This window comes from Podarcis raffonei, chromosome 14, assembly GCF_027172205.1.
Source record: "Podarcis raffonei isolate rPodRaf1 chromosome 14, rPodRaf1.pri, whole genome shotgun sequence".
Taxonomy (NCBI): Eukaryota; Metazoa; Chordata; class Lepidosauria; order Squamata; family Lacertidae; genus Podarcis; species Podarcis raffonei.
Genome location: NC_070615.1, coordinates 29,600,470 through 29,622,444, shown reverse-complemented (window position 1 = coordinate 29,622,444; position 21,975 = coordinate 29,600,470). Strand labels below are relative to the sequence as shown.

Below are 21,975 nucleotides of genomic sequence, written 5' to 3'. Positions count from 1 at the left end.
GAAATTAATATTATGAACTTGTTCCTGAGTTTGTTCATTTCCTCCTCCATCCCAATCCAGTTTCATTTTCTGTTGTGTCTTTTAAAAATGCCCCTCTCTTCCTTTTTTAGTGATCTGTCAGCCACTCTGGGAGCCTCTTGTTGGCTGAAGAGCAAAACAAATCAATGATATATAGTACATACAGGGCTGGCTCTGGGTTTGAGGGGGTCCTGGACAAGATACCCCCTGGCAGGCTCTTGCCTACTTTAGTGGACTTCCTGGGCCATACACATCACTGCAGCAGTGGCGACTTAGCTTCCAGTCCACCATCTCATTTTCCCACAATGCCTGACATTGTGTCTCTCTGGGACACTTTGGGCCTTTCAAATGATGGCTTAGAAACCCAGTCACCTGGTGCAAGGGGCCAAGGCAAAGCCTTGGTGCTGGTGAACCTATCAGGAGGATGTGAGAGCCCTAACAACTGCCCGAAGATGCTGGCTGTTGGTACTGAGATTACAACACCTACCTCTGAGGTCCTCCTCCCCTCCAGAGGAAAATGGGGGTATGCAATAGACTAGCACCACCTGTCAGATACTGGAGGGAGGAGCAGGCCAAGAACTCTTACTTGTCCACCAGCCAATGAGCACCAAGGAGGGCAAGACCTCTCCCCAGCCTCCAAAGGAGGATAAAAAGGCATCTTTTGGAGGGGGCTGTCGTGGAGCAGTGTCTCATCAATGAGGAGTTGCAACTACACCGCTAGAATCACTCGCACCAGCAAAGCATCCTCTTTTTCCAGGTTCAGAAGAACAAGTGAAGGGTAATTAACTTCTCTCAGCACTGCAGACTTATTTCCTTTGAGCTGAAAATCCTGTGTAAGACTTACTCACTTTATTGCAGGCACCAGAACCTGAGATTTCCTCTCCGTCCTGAAAGCCCTGCTGTTAAGTCCAAGAACTGAGCCCGACCGGTGAATTGATTGGTGTCGCTTAAGCCAGACTCCCCCAGCCTGTGACCTCCAGATGTTTTGGACCACAACTGCCATCAGTCCCAGCCAGCACAGCTGTGTGGTGCCAGGTTTGATGGACGCACAGCTATCCTGACTGGCTCTGGGAGTTCGGGTCCAAAGCATTTGCAGGGCTCCAGGTTGGGGAAAGATGTTTTAAGCAATTGCTTCCAGCACATTAATCTCTGTCCACTGGGAGGCTTAAAGATAGTTCAGGGACTGTGTTAATAATGATTAATTCGCTACACCATCTTGTCCTGCACAGACCTTGCCCAGCCAGTGAGACGTGTATGGGAGGCTGCCTGCAAAATGCCCCCAACTTCTGAGATGTGACGGGTGGTTATCTTTTGGGTTGTAGATAAGGATGGGGGGAGAGATTTGGTTTTTGTTTGCATTTTACTTGGAAACTAAAAAATTCACACTTCTCACTGAATTTTGCAGAGCAGTCCTCCAACTAAATAATGTAAAAAAAAAAAACCTATTGGAGGGAAGCGTGCATATAAAATGCATGCGTTAGAGAAAATAGCATACAAAAATGCATTCTATCGGGGGAAATTGCTTGCAAAAATGTGTGTATATGAGTCAAATGTGTACGCAAAAAATGTGTCTGTTGGGAAGGATTTGCACTAAAATACTAACAAATTTCTGCGAGGATTTAAAGAGCAGAAATTTGCAAATTGCTGTGAAATGTGCAAAACTGAATTTGGGAAACTAAACTGGGCAGATTCACTCTTCCCAAATTATCTTTTTGAGGTACCCTTGCCAAGGATGTTCACTTAATCCCTCTGCACATACCGTTTAGGTACTTTTTATTATTTTCTGAGGCATTTAAGTCTTTTATCACCTTTAAGCTGTAGGACTGCATTTACGACAGCTGCTGTGATTTGCTTTCTGCCGTCCGTAGGATGATATTTTTATTGTAATTAATTATAACATGTTTTTAGATTTTAATTTTTTGTATTTTTTAAACTGCTTGCCACCCTGGGGATTGTAGCTGTTGAAGGTGTGGGATAGAAATTTATTACATAAACAAAAGCAAATGATGTGTTTCATAATGAGAATACACTGATTTAATTGAGTACTAGAATCTCCACACTTTTGTAATTGGATGCTGGGTTATTTCCATATCTTAGGAGTTGCGTGCTTTGATCTCTGTGTCTTTGAAGCCTGATAATATTCATGGTGCTTTTGCAATCCATGCCTTTCTGATTAAACAAAACAAATAAAAGATCAGTTGGCTGAGATGTCCTAGGGCGGGCATAAGGGAACTTTTTCTCAACCAAAGGGCCACATTCCTTTCCAGGGAAATGACTGGAGGGCCTCATTCCAGTGGGCCAATGGATGAGACCATTACCTTTCTGCAGTGGCCTTTATTCTAGCTGTGCCAAAGACGAGGAGGTTTTGTCATACATCTCTCCATCCAGGTTAACTCAGTCCCTCTGCACATACTGTTTAGGTACTTTTTATTATTTTCTGAGGCATTTAAGTCTTTTATCACCTTTAAGCTGTAGGACTGCATTTACGAAAGGTAGTGGGGCTACCTTTGAAGGTGACCCAGAAACTACAACTAATCCAGAATGCGGCAGCTAGACTGGTGACTGGGAGCGGCTGCCAAGACCACATAACACTGGTCTTGAAAGATCTACATTGGCTCTCAGTACGTTTCCGAGCACAATTCAAAGTGTTGGTGCTGACCTTTAAAGCCCTAAATGGCCTCGGTCCAGTATACCTGAAGGAGCATCTCCACCCCCATCATTCTGCCCATTAACTGAGGTCCAGTGCTGAGGGCCTTCTGGCGGTTCCCTCACTGCGAGAAGCCAAGTTACAGGGAACCAGGCAGAGGGCCTTCTCGGTAGTGGCACCCGCCCTGTTGAACACCCTCCCACCAGATGTCAAAGATAAGAACAACTACCAGACTTTTAGAAGACATCTGAAGGCAGCCCTGTTTAGGGAAGCTTTTCATGTTTAACAGACCACTGTATTTTAATATTTTGTTGCAAGCCCCCCGGAGTGGCTGGGGAAACCCAGCCAGATGGGCAGGGTATAAATAATAAATTACAGTCATACCTTGGGTTAAATATGCTGCAGGTTGAGCGTTTTCAGGTTATGCTCCGAAGCGACCCAGAAGTAACGGAATGCGTTACTTCCGGAGTTTGCCGCTTGCGCATGTGCAGACGCTCAAAATGACATCACACGCATGCGTGGAAGCGGTGAATCGTGACCCGTGCACGCACAGACACGCAGACGCGGGTTGCGTTTGCTTCAGGATGTGAACGGGGCTCCGGAACGGATCTCGTTCGCATTCAGAGGTACCACTGTATTATTATATTAACTAAAGATACCTTCACGGTTCCAGTAAGGCCACTGAGCCATCCTAGAGGGCAAGAGGTCCCTTGTCTGAGACCAGAGCTGCTTGCAGTCCTCTATATTCTGACACACTGTACAGATCTCCATAAGGCAGCCTTTGCCAGCGTGGTGCTGGCTGGGCTTGATGGGAGTTGTAGTCATTTTGGACTACAACTTCCATCAGGTCTAGCCAGCACCAGTCTGGCAAAGGCTGCATTATAGAGATCTGTACAATGTGGAGGATGCCAGATTGGCCAAGGCCGCAATAATGGCATAACATTGTACATAACTGTTTTGTTTTTCAGTTCCGTTCCTAATGCCTAACAGCAATTTCTGCTCACCACACTGACATTTCCAGAAAGGCTTAAAAAACAACAACAAAACTTTACAGGCAATTTCCATCCCATAGATGCCCAGCTTCCTCCAGTCCTCCTTCCCCAAAGACTGACTGATGGTGCATAATGAAAGACCCTCTGTACATGCTCAGGGGCACTGTTCCTTAGTAATACTCTGCACATTCCGCGGCAGTGCGAACAGGCTCTAGGGCATCACCTGGTAGTTCCTGGTAGGTGGCCTGGGTGAGGCTTTCCTAGTTGTTGACGAAAGGCACCGATGATGACACTCTGCACGTGCACAGGAGCACTCTCTCCTCCACACGTGTAGAGAGACCGCAACTGCAGGGAAAGTGCCTATGCTCTGAGGAGGACCTGTTTCCTCCCCTCCCCTTCCCCCTTGTTGCGCCAGGGGTTTTGCACTCTGCACTTCAGTCCAGGCAGGCAACCAGACTTGGCTCAGGCCCGCAAAACAAATCCTTGAACCATAGAACCACCCAGATAAAGAGCTGTTATTTCTCTGTCAGCTGAAACACACTCAATGACTTTTACTGCTTTTTTTTAACTGCACAAATCCCTTCCACTCACCCCACCCACACCTTTTTTTTTGTTTAATTTACACTTCTTTTATACCACAGGTCAAGCAGGGAGTGTGCCAATATTTTACGGGGATAGTAAAGCGTTTGGCGCTGAGGAAACAGAACCATTCTGCAGAAAGGACTTGCTGGTGGCTAAGCAGGCATCTCTGCTCTCTCTTTCAGGAACAGACAGCTGGAATAGTTGGAGCTGGTAAGTGAGCAACAGTGGATGGATGGGGAAGGGGGGAGGCAGGAATTCCCTCTCCAAACCTTTTGCCTTGGGAATGGATGGAAATGTTAGAGAGGAGAGGGCTTGTTGGAGAGTATAGGAAGTCTCTCCCCCCCCCCATTAATTTACAGTGGTACCTCAGGTTAAGAACTTAATTCGTACTGGAGGTCCGTTGTTAACCTGAAATTGTTCTTAACCTGAGACACCACTTTAGCTAATGGGGCCTCCCACTGCTGCCGCGCGATTTCTGTTCTCATCTTGAAGCAAAGTTCTTAACCCGAGGTACTATTTCTGGGTTAGTGGAGTCTGTAACCTGAAGCGTCTGTAACCCGAGGTACCACAGGAGGCAGGGATGGTCACCAACTTGGATGGCTTTAAAAGAGTTTTGGACAAATTCATGGAGAGGGCTAACAATGGCTAATAGACATGATGGCTATGCTCTGCCTCCATACTTGGAAGCAGCAATGCTTCCAAATGCCAGTTGCTGGGAGCCACAGTGGTAGAGAGCTGCTCTTGTGCTCGGATCCTGCCTGTGGGCATCGCTTTGGGGCATCTGGTCAGCCACCGTGAGTGTAAGGAGGTCCTACACATGAGTAGGAGTCCAGTAGAGACATATGCCAGGCTGGCATGTTCTCTGCCTCCTGGTCGGTTGTTTGAGGGATTCAAAATCTTTCTCCAGCCCAAACATCACAGCAAATAGTACCTAAGTGTGGAATGATGCTGCAAGTGTGTGTATGTAAATACAGTGGTACCTCGGGTTACAGATGCTCCAGGTTACAGACGCTTCAGGTTACAGACTCCGCCATAGCTGTCAACGTTTCCCTTTTTTAAAGGGAAATTCCCTTATTCCGAATAGGATTCCTCACAAGAAAAGGGAAAAGTTGACAGCTATGGGCTCTGCTAACCCAGAAATAGTACCTTGGGTTAAGAACTTTGCTTCAGGATGAGAACAGAAATCGCGTGGCGACAGCGCAGCAGCAGCGGGAGGCCCCATTAGTTAAAGTGGTACCTCAGGTTAAGAACAGTTTCAGGTTAAGAACGTTAGTTTAGCCAAATTGCTGCGCTACTGAGTCTGAACGCTGACTGCCTATACTCTGCTGATCCTGAAGTGTGCTGATGCCCCTTAGGTAACATTCACTGTGATGTTTGGGCTGGAGAAAGATTTTGAATCTCCCGAACGACCAACCAGGAGGGAGAGAACATGCCAGTCGGGCATGTGTCTCTGCTGGACTCCTACTCGTGTGTAGGACCTCCTGACAGTGAGATGCTGAACTAGATATGCCTTTCGCTTGATGCAGCAGGCTCTTCTTATGTTCTTAGGAATTCACTCCCAGAAGATGTAGCGATGGCCATCGACTTTAAAAAGGGATTGGAGAAATCCATGCAAGATAAGGCAATCAGTGACTGCTATCCATGATGGCAATGTTCTGCCTCCTCTTTTGGAGGCAGCATGTCTCTGAGTACAAGCTGCTGGCAATGGCAAGCGTGGAGAGCAAGTGAGACCAGTGGCAGATCTTGCCGTCTCAAATTTCAGTGGTGTCCTGTGTGACACCGAAATTTGGCGCCCTTCCGCCTTGCGCCATTGTAAATCAGAGCTGCAATGTTGCTGAGGCTCTGTGCCTGATGCGACGAAACCAGTGGCGCTCCCCTAAGCCTTCCTCCACAGCTTCAATGTGCATGTGTGAATCTGATAGCCTTGGGAAGTGTAGTTCAGTGACAGAGACCCTGCTTTTTATGCAGAAGGTCTCAAGTTCATTCCATGATGGCACCTCCAAGTAGAATTGGGACTGTCCCCGGCCTGAAACCCTGGAGAGCTGCTGTCAGTCAGGGTTGACAATCCTGAGCCAAGTGGAGCAGCGGTCTTGCTCTGTATAAGACAGAAACATGAGGACTGGAATCTTGATTTTCATTTAGGGGAAGGGCTGTAGCAGGCAGAGCCTCTGCTTTGCGTGCAGAAGGTGTCAGCTTTAATAGCTGCTAATGGCATCTCCAAAAGGGACGTGGGTAGTGCTGTGGGTTAAACCACAGAGCCTAGGACTTGCCGATCAGAAGGTCAGTGGTTCGAATCCCCATGACAGGGTGAGCTCCCGTTGCTTGGTCCCTGCTCCTGCCCACCTAGCAGTTCAAAAGCACGTCAAAGTGCAAGTAGACCAATAGGTACCGCTCCAGCGGGAAGGTAAACGGTGTTTCCGTGCGCTGCTCTGGTTCGCCAGAAGCGGCTTAGTCATGCTGGCCACATGACCCGGAAGCTGTACGCCGGCTCCCTCGGCCAATAAAGCGAGATGAGAGCCGCAACCCCAGAGTCGTCCATGACTGGACCTAATGGTCAGGGGTCCCTTTACCTTTACCTAATGGCATCTCCAGGTAGGAATGTCCCCTGCCTGAAACCCTGTAGAATTTCTTCCTATCAATGCAGACAGTTCTGAGCTCAATGGATCAAGGGGCTGACATGATAGAAAGCAACTCCTCTTGCTCATTTCCCGAAACTCTGGCTTGGCTGCTCTGAAGAAACGGAATGCAGGGCCAGATGGACCTTGGCCTTATCAATGGAGGCAATTGTTGTGCCCTATTATTAAGAGGAGGGTGACTAAGTTTCCCTCTCCCTTGCGGAAGGCCAGCTCTCCTGTGTGGTGGGAGCCAGAGAGGGAACAATGGGGATGCAGCCTTGCCAAGTCCTTGCCCCGAGTCCAGAACAGAGCGCCCCATGGGAACGGCACATACAGTGGCATTTGGATTTAAGTCTTCATTGTGTCACACACCAGGGTCAACCTCCGTTCAGCTGACCTGGGAGGGCTCACCAGGTGCTGGCTGGTCACCAAAGCCTGGCTGTTGTCTTCCAGATTTGCCCAGGCATGACAGACGTGGAATTTGGCCGGATGTCCGTCAAGGAGCTGGAGCTGGATGGCAAAAGCAGCCCCCCGCAGCCCCACTGGTTTGAGCAGTACGCCCAGCCTTGCATCGGAGAGCTGGTGGGGTCGGCCTTCTTCATCTTCATTGGCTGTGCATCGGTCATCGAGAACACGGATGGCACCGGGAGGCTGCAGCCGGCGTTGGCACACGGACTGGCCTTGGGGCTCACCATTGCGGTTTTGGGGAACATCAGGTGAAGGAAAGAGGGAAGGTGGACTTGCAGCAGGGGGAGAGGGGCAGGAACAGGACTCTTGGGTTCTCTCAGCTCCCAGGGAAGGTGGCTGTTCCTGCAAAGGCTTCTGGGAGTTTTTGCAAGGCTTAGGCGTCTCCAGCCAGACCTTTTTTGGGGTGGGGTGGGGAGTGAAAGGAGGGATGGATGGATGTGTCAATTTCTGTTTCTCCTTTTTTCCAATCTTAACGTCAGTTCTCCACATTTCCTTATCAGTTTGCAATTTAAAAAGGAAACCTCATGACAATTCATCAGCATTTTAGGGCAAATCTATTCGAATATGCACATATTTGCCTGCAATTTTGCCTAATGGAAAAGTGATTTCCTGTCATAGAATGCATTTTTCATGTCACTTTCAGTCGTGCATTTCTGAACACACACTGTTAGGCTGGAGAAATGCATTGCAAAATCCAGAGAAGGGTAAAAATTTTGAAGAGTCGCTGTGCTTCTGTTCATATAATGTTTCACAAAGTGAGAATTAGGTGGCTTCACCCTTAAATGTGAGCTGAGCTGAATGTCTGGCCCCTGTGGGAACCTGAGCCTGCCAGTGAGAGGACGGTTCTGTTCTTACTTCTATGTCCTGAGATGGCAGCAGGGATGGCGTTCCTTCTTCCCCTACCCGCCTTCCAGGCGAAGCTTAACTGAAAGGAGCCAAGACAGATCTCTCAGGGGTTTGCAGACCCTGATGTGGGAAGCCATCCTTCAGCAACCAGCTTCTGGCTGTGGGATGGAAGGAAAGCAGGGGCAGACGTCCAGTCGGGATCTCCTGGCATATCTCTGGGTGATTCTCAGTAGATCCATCTTAAACACAGGAACATAGAAATCCACCACTGAACAGCAGCAGCAACAAAATAACTTTCACCTCACCTGAATGAGGCAGCCAAAATGAAGAAAGTGAGAGGGAGAATGGACTTTTGTGTGAAAGCTCTGTGAACTCAATACAGTTCCGACACTGAAAGCATATCCTTAGGGTCCAGAATGTGCTCAGAGACATCCTTCTTTTAAAAGAAGAAGATGCTCAACCCTGCCTCCAAGGTCTTAAGCAGAGAGGAGAGGAAGTGTTGCCTATGAGGCAACCTTGAGATGGTTGGGTACCGATGAATCCCAATAGGAGGCCAGGAGCTAATTTGGAAGGGTCTGTGGTCACCTCTGAATCTGATTGAGGTGAGGCTGCGTTCTGGAATGGGGACAGTCATATTCCAAATGACTCCAATTCGAACTCTAGCTCCCCAGCTGGTATGGCAGTAGGGTGACTGGTCCAAAAAGGGTTAATCTTTTTGCCTCTTGATACAAGGGACATTTGCCCTTAAAACTTTGTTCTCCTTGATTAATGGAGTAAACAAGTCCCTTTAAATCAGGACGTAGGGCTGCCATATGTCCGGATTTTCCCAGACATGACCAGGATTTCAAAGGCAGAATTGACACCTGGGGGGAATTTTTCAAAAGGTGGCATTTTGTCCTGTATCTTAGCAGTGGCGTAGCATGGGTTGTCAGCACCCGGGGCAAGGCAGGTAATTTGCGCACCCTAACCCGTGGATTTTAGCACTCGAGTGCGAGCACGCCCCCCCCAGATGTTGCGGTCGGTGCGGCCGGCCCCCCTGCACTCCCCCACGCTACGCCACTGGGGCTGGGGTCGAGCGAAGGAGCCAAGGACCCCCCCAAAGGCTTAGCGGGAATTTATTAAATTTATTATTTGCGGAGCCCCCGCGGGCTGAGGCAGCCGAAGCCCCCTCCCCTCGGGCACCTCCCCGCCCCTCCTCTCCTTGGGCTGTAGGTGGAGCCCGCGCTCCGAGGCGCTCCAGATCCGGGCTTGGCGAGCGCCTCTCCTCCTCCCGGCCGGGTCTGGGGGCTTCCAGCCGCGCTCCATCCTCACCCCCCCCCCCCCGCGGCTGAGACTTGCGCTGAGAGCCGGAGCCAGTGGCGCCCCCTTCCGCCGGGAGACCCTCGCCCGCCCGCCGGCTTCCTCTCAGAGGGTTTTGGGGAGGGCAGGGCGCGTCGAGGCCCCTCGGAGCTCTCCTCCCTCCCAGTCGGCAGAAGCAGCCGCCGCCTGTGGCTGGGCTGAGGGGATGGCGGCGGCGGCAGGGTGTGGAGGCTGCCCGTGCCCGGCCAGGCGTCGTGGCAGCGGCGGCGCTGCTGCAGTGGCTGCTCCTCCTGCGAGCAGTGAGTGGAGCACAGCCGCAGCGGCGGAGGGGGGCACGCGCGCGCTAGGGCGCAAGGCTGGTGGTGGCGGCGGGGAGCCCGGTGGAGGAAGGAACTTGTCCCTTCCCTCTGGACTCGCGCCCCCCCAGATGTTGCGCCCGGTGCGGCTGGCACCCCTGGCACCCCCCACGCTATGCCACTGGATCTTAGTCAATAAAAATAAAAAAATCACTTTTTTTGGCATTTTGGGGGGGGAAACCCGCTCAATAACTTTGGGATTTGTCTTAAAAAAAAGCTCAATCATTTTCAGGTCCCCACCCCAAAAAGCTTTTACTTGGGGCAATCCTAAACCCTAGTCACCTGTAGTTTATGATCTGTTTTTCCCTCCCTCTTTATATTAGTCGGTAACATCAGTGCAGAAGGGACTTAGTGCAGAAGTGATTCTTGGGCCTCACAGCAGGGGAGGTGAAAGCTCAGGTTATAAACTGTTCATGTCCTCTCAGAAGTAACTGCTGGTGATGATAACGTTATGTGCAGAGTGCGCTGTGATCTCAGAGGAGCAGGGTGGGGGGTTGTCCATTGGGCCCCTCTCAGCGCACATTCCAGCCTGTGAATATCCTTCTTAAACTGTGGTGCCCAGAGCTAGATGCAGTGGATTTCAAATGGGGTCTGACCAAGTCAGAATAGAGTGGTACTACTATTACTTCCCTTGATCTCGACACCAAATACATTTGGATGCAGCATGAGATATTTTTGCTGCAGCAACAGACTGGTAAGCTTGTTGCCTACTAAGATCCCTAGGTCTTTCCCCCCTCTCCTATATTTGTGCATCTGTCTGTGCAGTAGAAAAGAGTACCCCAGGGGTCAGCAAACTTTTTCAGCAGGGGGCCAGTCCACTGTCCCTCAGACCTTGTGGGGGGCCGGACTATATTTTGAAAAATATATATGGATGAATTCCTATGCCCCACAAATAACCCAGAGATGCATTTTAAATAAAAGGACACATTCTACTCGTGTAAAAACATGCTGATTCCTGGACCGTCCGCGGGCCGGATTGAGAAGGTGATTGGGCCGGATCCGGTCCCTGGGCCCTAATTTGCCTACCCATGGAGTACACTATTCTTTCCTAGGAGGCCTCTAACAATGCTCTCTCCCCCCTACAGTGGTGGTCATTATAACCCTGCGGTCTCCCTCGGGGCCTGGCTCGTGGGTGGGCTGAACATGGTGATGGTCATTCCTTACTGGATCTCCCAGTTGTGTGGTGGGCTCATCGGAGCCGGGCTGGCCAAGGTATGATCGGTGATGGGGCTGGACAGGGGAGGGGGAAGGACAGTATCTGTCAATGGGCATGTGTGAAGGTTTGCTTCTTGGGATGGCATGGCATTGCCATAATCAGAGGCAGCAGCGAATGGCAGGTCTCTATTGTTCTCCCAAGCATGCCCCGCTGAAAAATGCCCAAAGAACATCAATTATGATATCTGTTAATGCAGCAGGAGCTGGGGCGGCGTCTGCTTAGGACTCACAGCTAAGGATGGAAGGGCCCTTCAGTTTTCCTTCTCCCACTTTCTCATTTTCCCAGTTTAAAGTTCTGTTTTCCAGATTTCTGCAGCAATTTGTGAATTTCTTTTTTTTAAAGAAAAATTGTCATGAAAATGCATCAGCAATTGCTTGCAAATTTATCCTAATAAACACATTTTCAATGCAGTTTTGACACACATTTTTGCTAGTATAATGCATGTTATTTTCACCAGTGTCTTAGCTTCTATGCATACTTTCCCTTAATGTGTGCAGTTTTGTAGGGTTGCCATATCTTGAAGAGCTGCTGAATTGCAACTCATTACCAAACTTAAAACCATGGAGAGACCTGGTCTGAACAAAGACATTGGATTCTTATCTCATTATACATGACAAAGCCATTTTTCACCTTGCTTTTTCCTGTAAGACCTATTGCAGTCGTTAAGAGTCGTCAACAGGCTCATCACAGCTATCTGCCAATCACCCATTCCCACCACCCTTCTGAGTAATACCCCTCCCCACCTTCTCACTATATAGAAGGATCTGGCAACTTCTGTTTCAGTGTATCTGAAGAAGTGTTTCTTGCACACGAAAGCTCATACCAAGAACTAACTTAGTTGGTCTTTAAGGTGCTACTGGAAGGAATTTTTTTTTTTTTGTTTTAGCAAAAAAGAGGACAGCCTGAGCTGGGGAATGAGGCACATGGGTGCAGGTGCACGGGGCCGCTGCTGTGCCTACATGCCTGTTTCCCCAGCTCAGGCTGGCAGCAGCCGTGGCATGCAGAGCAGTCCAAGTCCAAGCCACCCGCACCCGAGCCTGAGCCCAAGTTGCCTATGCCTGCACCTGTGCCCACACCCTCCCCAAGCCCATGCTGCCTGAGCCCCGCCAAAACAATACAAAAATTTAAAAAAGCAAAACCCCAAATCCCGGACATTTACTTTCATATGTGAAAATTCCCCTCCCCAAGATGGTCATATTGGCCCCCCAAAAGAGGGCATGTCCGGGATTTCCCAGACGTAAGTTTTGCAAACATCAGTTGTATGGAGAACTGCATCGCAGTATTTGGATCAGTGCAGATTTGGAAATATGGTTCTGTATTTCATTTCTCGTGTTGTTTGTCCCACTGTCAAAGGACTTCCAGTAATAATAATAATAATAATAATAATAATAATAATAATAATAATAATTTATTATTTATACCCCGCCCATCTGGCTGGGCCTCCCCAGCCACTCTGGGAGGCTTCCATAAAAACCAAAAATACAGTAAAATATCACACGTTAAAAACTTCCCTGAACAGGGCTGCCTTAAGGTGGCAACGGTATGAAAAACAACCAACTGGTCTTAGAGACGGAGTGCATGCCATACATGATGGGACTAAAATGTGTGTGTGGGGGGGGGACCCAATATGTCCACATCTACTTTTGTATCCCTTGTGCATCTGAAATTAAATTTGGAAACTTCTAAATCTGTTGCAGGTGATGACCGTCTGGGAAAGGTACGACAATGCCACAGGAGCGGCGTTCACCTCCATCACCTCGGATGACCAAATCCCTGCAGCTCTGGTGGGTGAGATTGTGATGACCATGTTCCTGGTCATGACGGTCTGCATGGGGGCCATCAACGAGAAGACCAAGACCCCGCTGGCTCCCTTCTGTATCGGCTTCACCGTGACGGCGGACATCCTCGCAGGGTGAGTTTAGCTGGCATTCCTGCAAAGGGAGCTGATGTAATTCACCCCTCCCAGACCAACACACGGACTGGAATGTACCGTAATTATCCTTCGGATTTCACAATACTCTGAATTTTGAGGTGCAATTCTCCTCTCAAAAGAACATACCAAAATGCATTTGTTTTTATAAAAAAGCATCAGATTGATTCATCACCGAAATACTGGCTTGAGAATGAGTTGTAAGGTGTGTTTGGATAGATTCAGCTCATGGTTTCCTCAACCTGCATTTCATTGCTCACATTCCTTGCAAAGACACTTAGGGTTGGATCTGTTCCTGGCTGATAATGCGGAAAGCTATCAGCAAGGGCTGTGTTCTCCCTCCACTGTCAGAGGCAAGATCCTGCTCAGTCCTAGCTGCTGGGACTTGCACTCTGGCCTTGCTTATGGGCTTTCCATTGGGACATCTGCTTGGCCACTGTAAGAATGGGATGCCTCCCCCGGTTTGATCCAGCAGCCAGGCTCTTCTTATGGAACCCCCAGGTCCAGAGGCAGTCTACCTTGATTCTGAGGTTCTTAGGAGTATTTGGCCACTGTGAAAGCAGGAGGCTGGACAAGACGGGACTGTTTTGGCCTGATCCAGCAGGGCTCCTTATGCACTTTTATGTTCTCAAGCCAGCCTCAGTGCTGACACCACATGCTCAGTGCCAGTGTCCTTCATGCGAATCCTGACAGCCAGCAGCAGATTGCCTGTTGGGTCTCCTTGCCTTGCTTGCATCCGCTAACCAGAACTGACAGTTATCAAGGCAAAAAAGGTTATTCAGCCACCAGCCCTGCTCCCCATCTTTAGTGAGAGAAGAGGCTTTTGCTTAAACACTGAGAAGGGCTTCAGACACCAGGATTGATCTGTCGCCGACAGATGGGTGTAGGGATAAAATCCTGCGGCTTCCCCGTCACATACGGTTGTCGGCAAATGGTAAGGAGCTCTCGCACCCGGCCCTGAAATGTGCTCCCCTCTTGGGAAATGTCAGCTCTGCTTTCATGGAGGCTTTGGGATATATTATGGGATGTTTGCTCAGCATTGACCTTTGATACATGGCTGCTCCTTTTCTTTTCCCGCCACGCAGGGGAGGTGTTTCAGGAGGCTGCATGAACCCAGCCAGAGCATTTGGTCCTGCACTGGTCGCCAACTACTGGGACTACCACTGGGTGTACTGGGTCGGCCCTATGGTGGCCGGACTCCTTGTTGGTGCATTGATAAGGTAGGTAGATGGGTGTGTGTGTGTGTTTCCACTTCCCAAAGTGAGGGGGGAGGTGGTAATGTGAGTGGATGGAAAGCTCTTGTTGTGTTGAGATAGGAGTGCAAGTCTTTAATAATAATAATAATGATAATGATGATGATGATGATGATGATAATAATAATAATAATAATAATAATAATAATAATAATAATAATAGCATTTATATCCCACCTTTCTCCTCCCCAGGACCTCATGGTTCTCCCCCTCCTCATTTAATCCTCACAACAAGCCTGTGAAGTAGGCTAGACTGAGGGGCGGTGACTGGCCCAAGGTCACACCCAGTGAGTTCCATGTCAGAGTGGGGATTTGAACCCTGGGTTGGATCTACACACAGGGAAAAAATGCTATAAATAAGTCAGAAATTAAATCCTTGTAACAACAACAACAAAAAACCTATGTAAAAATCGCATAGAAAAAAATTGTTTGCTCTCTGGCACCATCTGGTGTTGCATGTTTCTAATGCATTCAAAGTGTTTTTTGACTAATGTAGCTGATTCCCTGGTCTCCTACCCTGTTCTGATTATACCACACTGGCTCTCTCTCACAGAGCTTGGGGCCTCTGAATCAATGTCACCAGCTACTCATTGGGGGCCACATCATGCTCCCACCTTCACCAGAGATTTCGCCACACTGGACTGCTGAGTTCCATTCTACAATCATAGTGCAGCCCAGCCATCCCCAACCTGGTGCCCTTCAGATTTATTTTATTTAATTTATAAACATACTTATGAAGTGCTCTGACTTTTGTTAAAACAAAACAACAACAAAAAAGAGCAGTTTGCTGTTCTACAATTCTACATGAAACCAGACAATAAATATCATATAAAAAGTAAAAATGGGAAAATTAGCCAGCTGTTATGGAAAGATGTATTCTTAGCTGCCTGCCAATGTCTGATAGAATAGAAAAGTTTTCAGTAGGCATTTAGAAGTTGAAACTGTTGCTGAACTGCAACTCCCATCAGGCCCCTGAAGCAAAGCCAAAGCAATGCTTCTGAATGTCAATTGCTGGAAACCACACGACGGGAGGGTGCTCTGTGTTCAAATCCTGCTTGCTGGTTTCCCTTAGGTATCTGGTTGGCCACTGTGAGAACAAGAGGCTGGACTAGATGGGCCCCCTTTGGAGGGGGAGACTCCCTGGCTTCTTCAGCAGTCTGCCTCATCTCTATCTCTTGAGGCCTCCACTCCTGCTTCTCATTTTGGACTGCTCTCTGCCACAGACTCTTCCCGCTCACTAAACCATTGCCTCTTCTGTTTCTGACATCTCCTCCTCTCAGTCTGCTACCTCTTCTCCCTTTGTCCATTCATCGTCATCCCACCACCAACCCCCTGGTTCTGAGCCTTCCTCCCCTGGGGGTTCCCTAACCAGTCCCTCCCACCGCTCCTCTACATCCAGCCAGCCCACGACATTGAGCCACTGACCTGACCCAGCAGCCTGTTCTTAGATTCTTATGTTTAGAGTTACACATCCTCTCCAGTGGCTATAAATGGAGCCTAGGAATGCCCTCCCCCCAAAGTACTGATTCTAAGTGGTTCATCCTTTTGTTCCTTCAGGACCCTGATTGGGGACAAGAAAACCCGCATCTTCCTGAAGTGAGCATCCTCTGAGCAGGCTCCAGCGCTGGGCAGCACAACATCAACAGACCGCTGCTCCAGAGCTCTCCAACAACCCTCCACTTCTCAACCTCTGCTTCCCCGTTTCCTTCGTGGCCAAAGTCTTGGGCGGCCCCCACCTGGAGGAGACAGGCAGGCTCCTGGACCGTTCTGTTGAGTGCTGCTCTCTACTATTTAAAGCAAGGGGGCTCCTTCTCCCCGTGCATTGCTGCTAGGGAAACCCAAGCAGAGAGAGTTGCTGCTGTTGGGCCCAGGGTCTGCATTGGCCGGCCACAGTGAGACCAGGATGCTAGGCTAGGTGGCCCCTGTCGGCCTGACCCAGGAGCTGGGCACTTCTTACAGTCATATGCTCTCAACGCTGTTAGGATATTGGACACAGACACCATCAGCGCCCTCATTGATCCAGAGGGCTGCTCTCCTCTGGGCAAGTTCCACTGGAATACCCTGGAGCTCTTGGGCAGCATCTGGGAATCTGCTAGCCCAGCTCACCCACATTCCACTGGGGCTTGCACAAGGCCTCGTGTAAATTGATCAGTGTGAATTTTAGTATGAATTTTCCCCACTGCACACATTTTCGGGAAGCAATTTCCCCATATATAATATGTTTTTATGTGTGATGTTTTCACTGTAATATAGCATATGCATTATTGTATACGGTGCAGAACAGCACTGCAAAATTAAGAGAGGTGCAAATTTCAAGGGATAATTGAATCTGTCCATTTTGGTGTCTCTCAGTTTCTCCAGTTTTTAATTCAGATCTTTGCATTTCAAAATCAATCTGCATTTTTTTTTAAAAAAAGTCCTCATGAAAATTCACCAGCGTTTTAGTGTGAATTTCTCCTAACGAGCATGTTTGTATGTAGTTTTGCTTAATGTACACATTTTTGCAGAGCGATTTCCCCCAATACAATACATTTTTTGTATGTTGTTTTTCCCCTATTATATGCATCCCTATGCACACTTTACTCAAGCATATTGCTTTATTGATGATTTGCTAACCATTTCATACGAGTTATGTTGTATTTGTGATGTTCCAGTATGTTTTGTTATTGTTATTGTTGTTACTGTTTGTAAGCTGCTTTGAGATTCATTTGAATGAAATACAACAAATCAGTTTGAATCAAGTGTATGCCTTTTTTGTACACTTGACTTGGCTGGAGAGCTGGCTTGCAAAATTTGGAGAAGTGCAAATTTCAAAGGATGGCTGTGTTTCTGTTCATATCTTGTTTTGCAAAGTACGAATTAGGTGAGTCTGCTTTTTAAATGGAAACTGAGTCAAAGCTCTCTTCTGTCCCTATACAAGAGAACTACAGATGCATCAGGGTGCCCTGATGGTCAGGAAGTTGAGAGAGAGGGAGAAATCTCTTCTAAGCTTTCTTCCTCCAGAGACTCAGGCTCTCCACTTCCTTGGAGGGCAGATCACATTTGGGGAGGACACAACAGGGAACACTTTCCCCAGAGACCCGTCTCTTTCTCTCTCTGCCCTTCCCCAAAGCACTTCACCCCTCCCTCCATGCTGGTTGCCAAGAGCTGCTCAGAGACAGCAGCTGTAAGCCTAATAAGGTGAATCAAAGCAGAGCCCAAGGCGTGCAGATTATAAATCATCCTCAGTGACAGTGCTAATTGATTTCCGAAATCCAGGGGTGGGGGAGAGAGACCATTGAAAATCAGGCACCACTATGGAGTTGGTGAAGAAATCTGGATTTGCAACAGCCTCATAGAGGGGAGCAGCAGCCCCACCACCCCAGCCCTCGTTGTGGGTAATTCTGCAACCGGGCTTTCTGTGGGTTGTTGTTTTCAGTGTTACACACTTGCTTCATAGATGGGGGTGGAGAAATACTCCCCTCCCCCGGCAAAAATGAGCCGGTCCTCAGAACCATTTAGGTGCAATGCAAGAAGAAGAAGAGGAGTTTGGATTTGATATCCCGCTTTATCACTACCCGAAGGAGTCTCAAAGCGGCTAACATTCTCCTTTCCCTTCCTCCCCCACAACAAACACTCTGTGAGGTGAGTGGGGCTGAGAGAATTCAGAGAAGTGTGACTGGCCCAAGGTCACCCAGCAGCTGCATGTGGAGGAGCGGGGAAGCGAACCCGGTTCACCAGATTACGAGTTTACCGCTCTTAACCACTACACCACACTGGTGAATCCTTCAACAGGCATGGGGAAGATCATGGGGTTCGTGTTGCCCTGAAATTGTGCCACTTTCTGAGTGGCAAGCTCTGAGCCCTCGATCAGTGGTCTGGTGGCTGACGATGGTTGCTCCCAGATTACGCCTCTAAAATTCTCCTATGCCTTACAAAACTGCCTGAGAGGCATCAGTCTGACAGGTCCAGCTTCTCCGAGTAAAGAGATCGTAGTTGCAGAAAGGTTTCAGCAACTGAATGGGCAACTGGCTGTTTAAAGGCATGGGAGGCCCTAACTGCAGTGGTGGGCACATAGAAAACCCTAGGCTGCTTACCAAAGAGGAGAGTGCACTTCTGATATGGGCAGAGGCACTTTTCTGCTCCAAGCCTGAGATATGTGTGGTCAGTTCCTGACTCCCAGGCATGGGGTGGCTGGTCATGGTTTCTATACGGTGAGTTAAAAGCATTCTGTTCATGCTTAAAGGCACTCTTTGACATGATCATCATTTTCCATGTTTCAAGGCAGAGCCGTTGTATTCAAAACAGATGCCCTGGCTCTAACCTCGCTGAATTTATTTTATATACAGGAAACTTGCATTTTATGCTTATTTTACTTACACAATCACAGCTTTGTGTGGGTGGGGGAAAAATAAATCAATAAATGAAGGAGGAAACCCCCTCCCCATTTACCTGCACCTGTAAACCACTTAGAAGCCTGAATAAATAAATAAATGCAGTCCAGAAATGCACATCCTGTTCATGTCTTCCAAACAAATGCAGAGCGAGTTCACCTAAGCAGCTGAGTTTCTTTGAATAAGCAAAAGGAGGAAAGTGAGGGGTGTGTGTGCAGCTTTTAGACTGCCTGAGGTGGAATTACCCAGATTACATTTACACAGAAAGTGTCTTTTTTTGGGAAGTTCTGATCAAAAGGAAGGTGCCTGGGACCAAGACATTTCTTCTATTAAAAAGAAAGTCTGCATGAAAATCTGCTTGCCTTTACCTGCCCATTTCTTCCAACTGCATAGCCTAAGCATTTTTTCAAACAATTTCCTCAAATGTAATGTAGTTTTACACACTGTTTTCACAAGCTTATGCATTTCTGTGTGCGAGTTTTGTTTGGAGAACCGTTTCACAAAGTTCAAAGTGCTAATCTCAAAGCACGGCTCTGTCTCCGTTTGCTTACGGGTGAATTGCAAAGGTTCACCTTAAAATGCAATGTGAGCACATTTCTCTCCCTACCCAGAACCTCAACACTACCAAGGGGGTGGGGCATGCCTAAGACCCACCTATAATCACCTAGAGGGAGAGAGCTAATGAGTTGTCTCATGAGGAGATGACTTTTCATCTAGACTAGCTAATAGATAGGTTTGTTTCCTTAATGGTCTTTGACAGCCTTGGACTGCTGCTGGCAACTGGCTATGGAAAATATCCTGCCTGATTGGGGCAGAAACAGCCTGGCAGCTGGGATGAAGCCAGAAAGAGCATCTGGTTGGAAGGAAGGGGCCCGGGATCGGTGAGGGAATCTAGAGAAAGGCTTTCTGGAGGTGTTTTTTTTAATTTTAAAAAATGAGTTACGTATGACAGCAAACACTGTGTTCATGGATCTCACTTCCCGTGTCTCTGTGTGTCTCAGCTCCTTCTCCCTGCTCAATTTGGATTTTGGCAATTAAATACATTAGCCCACAGATCATAGCAAGAGGTCTTCTCTCTGCCTCTCTTCTTGGGGAAACAGACTCCAGAAAAGTCTGCTGCTCCTGGGGTTGTTTATTGCTTGAGACAGGGCCAGCCCACCCATCAGGCAAGGTGAGGCGAATGCCTCAGGCGGCAGGATTCATAGGGGCAGCAGATCCCAATGTAGATCTATGTGAGGGGGGAATGAGATCCGTGTGACCCATTTGTGGGTAATTAACAAAAGAATCAGCCCGATACCTGGATTCAAAAACACAGGGCTCTGCTCACATTCCAGTGGGAGAGAGCCCCCAGCAAAGTTTAAAACAGTCACAGGGTTTAAGCAGCAATACAGCATGGGAATATAATATAATTGTTAGACCCCTTTTTATATCCCTTTTAGTCCACCTACAAGGGACACGGGTGGTGCTGTGGGTTAAACCACAGAGCCTAGGACTTGCCGATCAGAAGGTTGGCGGTTCGAATCCCCGCGACGGGGTGAGCTCCCGTTCCTCGGTCCCTGCTCCTGCCAACCTAGCAGTTCAAAAGCACATCAAAGTGCAAGTAGATAAATAGGTACCACTCCAGCGGGAAGGTAAACGGCGTTTCCGTGCACTGCTCTGGTTCTCCAGAAGCGGCTTAGTCATGCTGGCCACATGACCCTGTACGCCGGCTCCCTCAGCCAATAAAGCAAGATGAGCGCCGCAACCCCAGAGTCGGTCACGACTGGACCTAATGGTCAGGGGTCCCGTTACCCTTACCTAGTCCACCTACAGTGCTTGCCCCTCACTCTAGCCCTCTGGGGAAACAGCCCCATCATGTTTTTGACCATGAGACCAGGTGTCCAGGGCTCTTTCAACACTACCCATGGCTGAAGCAAGATTCAAACTCAGGCCAGCACAGGATAGCCTGCCTTTGCCACACTCAAGGTCCAGCTGGCTTCCAACATATGTGCAAGAACCAGTCCACGCACAGAGCAGAGGTCCTGCCATTAGGTGGATGGGGCAGCTTGTCTCAGGCAGCAGGGCTATGTTATCTCATTCAAGGCAGAAAACTGGTCAGCTCTCTGTTTCCTGAGATACAATTTTATGTGGATTTCCTGCTCCAGGCAGAGAGATAAACCTCTCTCTCTCCCCCCCCTTTTCCTCCCTCCCTCTTTCCCCATAGGGCTCCCCCCATCCTGACCCCATGCCCCTCTGTTCCACAGCTGAGGACAGCACTGAGGCCACCAGCTCAAACATCTGCACAGCTGATGCCGTGAAGGCAGGAGGTTCTCCTAGATGTTATTGTCGCAACCTCTCCAAACTGGCATTGCAGCAGTCTGCGTGCTTTTTATGTGTGCACAAAAACACTTCCTCATTCAGTTGACCAAATACATTAATGTGGCCTTTCTCCCCCTCCTCCTCCCACCCCTCACTCGTCAGGTTGAGGGGGATCCCGGAGGGAGCGTGGCTAGGATCCGAGTCTTTTTGGCACGGTATTTTTAAAAGCATCACCATGGCAACGCATCCAGCTCGCTCGCTAGCATCTTCCCACAGTGTGTCCTTGGTGCTGGAAAGGGTTGCCCCCATCTCCCTTACAAAGGAATAGCTCTTGATTTCTTGACAGGTAGCCCCAGACTAGGATTGCAAAGAAATGAGAGGGGAGATGAAGGACCCTCTTCACCTTGTCCCTAGGCAGAGTTCACCCTTTCAATGCTCTCAAAGATTGCCCCCAGCACGACAGACCTTCAAGACCCCTGAAGGTCAGCACTGGACAGACTCTAGGCTTCTAGGGTCTATAGTAGTACCTCGGGTTACAGACACTTCAGGTTACAGACGCTTCAGGTTACAGACTCCGCTAACCCAGAAATAGTACCTCAGGTTAAGAACTTTGCTCCAGGATGAGAACAGAAATCGCGGGGTGGCAGCAGGAGGCCCCATTAGCTAAAGTGGTACCTCAGGTTAAGAACAGTTTCAGGTTAAGAATGGACCTCCAGAACGAATTAAGTTCTTAACTCAAGGCACCACTGTACTTTGTCTTTTAAACTAGAACCTCAAGACCCACCGATCAGGTGCGAAAGTTATCATGAAAGAGCAGGGTGCCTCTGAGCACAGGGAATTGTTTTCAGGGCCAGCTGAGCGTTCGCTGCCTTCACACAGAAGTCCGCTCTAGGAAACCTGGCTGCATTTCAGCAGTGTGGTGTAGTGGTTAAAGTGTCGGCCTAGAACCTGGGAAGCAGGGTCCCAATCCCCCCACTTGACCAATGTTGGGGGGCAGCCACTGTCTCTCTTTCAGTCTGTGTCAGGGACTGGACTGAGGGGGGCGAGACTGAGAAGGAATTTTGGAGACCGCCCCCCTCCTC

The 21,975-nt window shown here is 48.8% G+C and overlaps 1 protein-coding gene across 1 annotated transcript; it reads left to right on the top strand.

Moving 5' to 3' along the window:
* The first annotated feature begins 3,555 nt into the window (after positions 1-3,555).
* Positions 3,556-16,959, top strand: AQP8 (aquaporin 8). The gene is made up of 6 exons (XM_053365199.1): positions 3,556-4,449; positions 7,308-7,570; positions 10,909-11,035; positions 12,737-12,951; positions 14,055-14,189; positions 15,780-16,959. Exons 2-6 carry the CDS (start codon positions 7,320-7,322, stop codon positions 15,820-15,822), a joined length of 771 nt encoding a protein of 256 aa, XP_053221174.1. The 5' UTR covers positions 3,556-4,449; positions 7,308-7,319; the 3' UTR covers positions 15,823-16,959.
* The last annotated feature ends 5,016 nt before the right edge of the window (positions 16,960-21,975 follow it).